General features: G+C 33.8%; 1 protein-coding gene across 1 annotated transcript in view; it reads right to left on the bottom strand.

Annotated features, from left to right (window-relative positions):
• The window catches only part of RBM45 (RNA binding motif protein 45), a 20,884-nt gene that overhangs the window by 7,593 nt on the left and 6,657 nt on the right, over positions 1-6,634 (bottom strand). The window contains exon 2 of the mRNA XM_019654012.1: positions 6,135-6,261. Coding sequence (XP_019509557.1) covers positions 6,135-6,261 — 127 coding nt within the window. The remainder of the gene's footprint in view (positions 1-6,134; positions 6,262-6,634) is intronic.

Genomic DNA, 6,634 nt, shown 5'->3' with positions numbered 1-6,634 from the left:
GTGTGTGCATATATATACATAGCTTACTTCACCGACAAGGAAGCTGAGCCTTAGAAAAATCAAATAACTTGCCTAAGTTATGGAGGGAGAGTAAGAATTTGTACATGATCTGAAGTGCTCCAAAGTGTGGCTCAGTAGTGGTCTGGAGTAGAGGCTCTGGAATTGAATCTTCTAGATTCAAATCTTGGCTCAGTCACTTATTAACTAACACTCTCTGTGCCTGTCTCCTTACCTGTTAAATGGGGCTAATGGCTGTACCTACCTCACAGTGTTGTTTTAAAGGTTAAATGAATTAATACACCTAAAGTGCATGTACAGAGTCTGGGACATACTAAACACTCAGTAAACATTAGCCGTAAGTATTTGTCTGCCTCTAACAGAAGCATAAATGGTTGTGTATTCCTTTGAAGGTGAGACTCCCAAAGTATATCTCTAAAACACACTGGTTTACTCAGAAAGTTAATACTCTATGTGAGAAATGTGTCGTAAATGTTTATTTATTAAATGTTGGAATATGGGACATAAATTCTTAGTACTTATTATTTGTTTTATAAAATTCTCATGTAACCAATTAGCAACTTAATTACTAGATAAAAATATCTTATTTGTTCACTCAGAAAGAGATAGCAATTTATAAATACAACAAGGGAAAAATTTTCTTACTATTAAAGGAGGTATGGGATATACAGAGGGTGCCAAAAAAAATGTATACCCATTTTAAGAACGGAAAACTGTATTAAAATTGTAATACTCAATATATACTGATAAAAATGAATACAAATCACATTTGACTTCTGCAATTACAAGAGGTGCTCAGAGTGGTTACCAGCAGCGTCCAGACACTTCTGATTATGGCAAACTACTGCTTGAGCAACGTTAACCCAAGTGTCCACTTGTATACATTTTTTTGGCACCCCCAGTATATTTCTGGTATTTGTCATGTCTCAAGTATGCCTATTTTATTCAACTCTCATTTGGGGTAGGACAAAGAAATCTGAAAAGTAATTTTTACTACTTGTTTTTTTCTTTCTTGTTTGCTGCCTACCCAATTCATAGTAGTAAGAAGAATACAGAAAAAGGATTTAAAAAAAATTACAATTCAAAATGATTTTAAAATTGGGTTTTTTTTAGCCGAGCCATTCTGCCACCTGTTGGCAGCTCAGCGGCAGCTCAGCTCAGGCTGGGAATCGAACTGGCAACCTTGTTGCTCAGCTCTCGCACTCTTGAGTGAGCTCTTAACCAACTGAGCCACTTGGCCGACCTTAAAATTGTTTTTAATAATTTTTGTGAAAATATATCACTGCTTATAAAAGCAATTGGCTAAAAAGAGATTTAAAATTATCTTCAAATTTAATTTACTATAATCTTATTATAGTTCAGAGTTGTAATATTTTTCTTTAAATATAATTCCTCCAGAGGCCAAATCTTAGGACAAAAAAACTCTATAAAGAATAAGCTTTTCTGTGAATAAGTACAATGTTAACATACCATAAGCCTGTAAAAATTACTAGATAATACCAATTCACACACTCAGACTTGCCTGACTCACCTTTACAGCAGAGGTAATAGAGAGAAGACATAAGAGGGTGCTTTGAAATTTTAAAGACCAAAAAGCAGGCTGTGGATTCAGATAGCCTAGGTTTAAAACTTGGCTCCACCACCTAGTGGAGCTTTATGTGTGAGCTTTATCAATTCATTTTTTTTAAATCTGTATTTTCATTATTACTATTTTCAAGTTATTATACATTCTTTAATTTATTCTAGGCTTAATATTTACAAACCAGACTGAAATAGATGACTTAAAAATAGTTATTTAATTCTCCACCACCAATCTAATGATCTATCTCAAACACTTCAGATTTAGTAACCATACAACCGATTTAGGATTGGGAGTTATCACAGATGCTACTGGATTAGAAAACGTTAAGTACCTTAAATTTTTCCCGTAGATCTTCTTCTGTGTAGGACTTTGGTATCATCACAAAGATTCTTGTAAGTTCTTCATCTTCAACATCTCGGTGGCTTCCAGATGACCTGGACTGAGCAATGAAAACCTAAGAAACAAACACAACCCACAAAATAATGGGAATGTGGAAAAAAATCAGTTAAGTTTTCCTATTCCTTAAATATACTTACTTCATTATTAGTATGAGATTCACATTAAGTTCAATGCACTGTAATAGGGTCTTGTATTTTTTTAATCTGTATTGCAGTGACTTTTTTATGAGATAATAACAATATCTGTACTGTGCTTTTTCCAAGTGTATTTTTACTTTTGGATTTTGGTTTACCAAAAGCAATAGTCAGTACATTGAAAAAAGAGTATGTACTACTTGAAACCTACGAAATTTTACTAACCATTGTCACTCCAATAAATTTTAATTAAAAAAAATGTACTCTGCAGTTGTTGGGTACAATGGTCAATAAATGTGAATTAACAGTATTATTAAAATGTTACATCTTTACTGATTTTGTCTACTTGTTCTATCAGATACTAAGAGAGGAGTGTAAAAATCTGATTGTGAATTTATTTTTCTTTTAGATCTGTCAATTGTGCTTCGTGTATTTTGAAGCTTATTATTGGCTGCATAAACCATAGAGATTGTTGTATACTTTTTGACTGACATTTGTATTCTTATGAAAGAACCCTGTTAATACTTATCCTGTTGAAGACCATTTTGTCTGATACACCAGCTATTTCTATCCTTTTACTTTCATCTACAGTAATACCTTGGTTTGTGAGCATAATTCGTCCCAGGCTACTCGTATTGCAAGACATCACTTGTTTACCACATTAAAATGTATTAGAAATGTTTGCTTGTCTTGCAGAACACTCGCAAACCATGTTACTCACAATTCACGGTTTTACTGTACTTTGTATCTTTATATTTTAAAAAAGTCTCTTATAAACAGCCTTTAGTTGTCTTTTCTTTAAATCCTGACAATCTCCGCCTTTTAACTGTTTAGTCCATTTGTTTAGTGTGACATTTGATATAGTTGGGTTTAATTCTAGATGGTCATATTTTTAATTTTTTAATATTCATCTTTAAAAAAGGTAATTTAACCATATTCTGGATCATATCAGTGACCACCCAAATGAAAATGCACAAAATGACTTGAGGTTGTATTTTCTATTGGCAATTTAGTTTTATTGAAACATCCATCTGACATTAGATCATTACTTGAAATTTGCTTTATAGTATTGCTTTTATTTAATTTGTAAACTTGTTTTGGTTTTTATATTATTCCAGAGGAATGTTAAAATCTATAAATAGGGTTGTGGATTTGTTTATAGAGCTATAAGCATAAGGATTTTAATGGCTACTTTATTTTTTATAACTTGAAAAAAATTAATAAACTATAAATCACCACACAATGGCACTTGAGGGTTTTTTCCTCTTTGAAGGGGGGCTGTATGTCATTCAAGAAAGAGAAAGCTTGGACCTACGCAATTTTAGAGTATGAGGCAGCAACTAAAAGGATCCAGAACTTATAAAGCCATGAGATTTTAGGAATATTGAAAAAGAAGGTTGTTATGTTTGCTTGGAAAACTGCTGTCACAGGTGTAGAATCTTCCTTGCAAGACACGGCTGCAGACATATCTCTAGGTAGTATATTTCCAGTTTCAATAAACCTACACTATATACCCACTATGTGAAACACTGTATGAGATATTAGTAATGGAGTATTGAGTAATGGAGAAATGGCCATCTAGTGGGTATGGTCCACAGGGAAATACAAACAGGGAAGCTTTAATTATATAGCAAGACACCAGGGGGAAAAAGGTAAAATTTGAGATTGGAGGTACCATCGGGTCACAAATTTCTAAATTTTAGACAACAGGAGTATTGAAATTTTCTGATAAACGAGACACTATCTAAGTAGACCACTTGTCTACTTAATTACCTTGGTCAATTTCCCCTGAGGTTTTATGTTCACAGACTATGGGCTCTAAATTATTAGAGATATTCTTGCAGAGCCTAACACCAAGATTTTTCTCTAGATTTACCCCTTTCCTCCAGATAATGTAGCTGGTCACAAGATGACTTTTACCTGAATGTAGGCCTGGTGCTTAAACTTTCTAATTTGTCTCGTAGATCCTCTGGAACTTCGCAAAAGTACATGAGAAAAATTAAAGCTGAATTAATTTAACTAGGAATACTGAAAAAAAAAAACCAAAAAAACTACATTCCAGTGAAAGACAGCCCAAGCTGCAGCTGCTGAAGAATGAACCCACACTGTCTAGCTAAGTACTGTAGTGAAACAGCCCTCTGGCTGAAAATAAGTGGACAAAAAACATGAAAAACAGAATTTAAACTGTAATTATCATTGGAAATAATTAAATTTTTCTGTGGCTAAAAGGGAGGGTACATTTCAGTGTTAGGAATTTTCTCTTCTAGGAATACAATCAAGGCAGGAGTAGGGGTCTACAGGTTTCAAATTTGAAGGAGTTTTTTTGGTTAGGACCTCTGTGGTTATGTTATAGTCAAAAGTATAAAAACCCTCTCTGCTAAGATCGTAATTGGAAGGAGATGAAAGTTATCAATCTAGTACAGGAGTCAGCTTCCTGGTTTTCTCCAGCTCATGATCTAAGAATTGTTCTTACATTTTTAAAGGGCTGTTCAACAAAGAGTGTGTGACAGAGACTGTATGTGGCTCACAAAGTCTAAAATATTTACTATCTGGCCATTTAGAAAACACATTTACAAACCCCTGACCTAGTGTATGCTGTGCCCTTATAATTAATTCTGTTGATGACCTGTTCTCACCCACTTCTAAGGGTTGGGGAGGTAGGAGGACAAAGAATGTCTGCTGTCTACTGTGTTGTTGGTATAGTCCCAGGCTCCTTCTTTTTTGCACATGGAGGTAAAAGGAAGACCTCCAGACTGAAATATCTGAGTCTTTAATTTATATAAGTCCATGTTTATAATAGTCTCAGTTTTCTGTAATAAGTGGGAAAAAAATGAAAAGAAAATTGTGGACAAGAGAACTTTGTGGATAGCGCCAACGAAATTACACATACAGCAACTATTTCTACAGGACAGGTGAAGAGTACAGTTTAAGCAACTGCCAGGTTCTCAAGATTAAGCCCTGAAATGAGTTCACAGCAAGTAAGGAATGGCATTTGGCCACTGCTGACAAACAATGGGATATACTGAAGGCTTATCTTGTACCAAGGGCTGTGCTCAAAGCACAGCTTGAATTACATAATCCTCAAAATTATCCTTTCTGCCATATGTCAGTTATCTTAATTTTACAGACAAGTGCAGAAACTTAATATAAATACCACCAGGGTGAACTAGGCATACAAAAGCATTAAATACAACTACACTACCATCACAATGATTTAGCTCTTCTTAAGGCTATTTACCTTGGTGTGCTTTCGGGAAAAAAAAGTGGTAGTAACAAAATGCATGGTATTAATACCTTCACAAATAGGGCTTCTTTAAGATGACTTGAAAAATCAGAAAAGTGTGATGAATATGTAATAGTAGCAATTTTAATCACCTGCATTCAATATGATATACATGAAAACTCTTGTCAGGTAGTGGCACAACAGTTTAATGTACTTTTATCGTGTTGTTAAGCCCCATACCTACCGGAGGAAAAGTGGGGTTATCAGCTTTTATAATGGTAAACCGGGGGGGGGGGNAGGCCAGTGAAGCGACGTCCTCCACAATTAGACTGAAGACCAAAAGGACAGCAACTTGTCTGTTCTCCTTCTCCGATTCCCCAACACTGTTCCTTTCCCCAATTCCCCAATAAAATCTTTAAAAAAAAAAAATTAAAGAAAAACCCTGAAACAGGTCAATTTTTACTACTTTATATTCTAAAATACATATCAAAGAAACTTCCAAACCACATAGAACAACCAAAATATGACAACAACACTTTTACTTACTAAGTTAATGCAGTTGCTCATATCTTTCAAGATTGTGCCTTAATGAAAGCTTAATCACAGCCCCAAAACAATTTAATAATTTTCATCTGCGCACTATATATAGTATTTAAACTCTCACCATTAAAATTAAATTAGCAGGTATGGTTATTAGCAAAACCCAGTATTTGACTCAGTTATTTAGAATAATTAGAATTTTAAAAGAAGTTTTTAACAATGTTAAATATATCCTTACTTCGATCACAGTTTTCTATTGCTTGGGCAGCTTGTGATGGTTTTAAGTATCGAACATAGCCCAAACCTTTACTTTCTCCAGTGACTTTATTCTTAATAATGCTGCAATACTCGATATCTCCATACACCTATGAGAGTTAAAAGAAATTATCTTAGAGGAGTCAAAATTAATAACTGAACAGATTATTTGTACCTCTTGGTTGCAAAAAAAGAAATAGAATTAGAATTTACTGCCATTTTTAATAACGGAATCAAAATGTCACAAACTAATGAGGCAATAGAAAAATAAGCATAACAATAATATAACCAAGTAATAACATACCCCAAGTAATATTATCTTATTGTCACAACAATCCCTGAAGGATACACATGCACACGCACAAAACCTGTGTATGTGTGTGTGTGTGTATGTGTGTGTGTATATATGTGTGTGTGTATATATATGTATGTGTGTGTGTGTATATATATATATATATATATATATATATATATATATATATA

Source organism: Hipposideros armiger, unplaced genomic scaffold (genome assembly GCF_001890085.2).
Source record: "Hipposideros armiger isolate ML-2016 unplaced genomic scaffold, ASM189008v1 scaffold_212, whole genome shotgun sequence".
Classification (NCBI taxonomy): domain Eukaryota; kingdom Metazoa; phylum Chordata; class Mammalia; order Chiroptera; family Hipposideridae; genus Hipposideros; species Hipposideros armiger.
The sequence above is the reverse complement of the archived record's forward strand: the minus strand, read 5'-3'. Positions and strand labels throughout refer to the sequence as shown.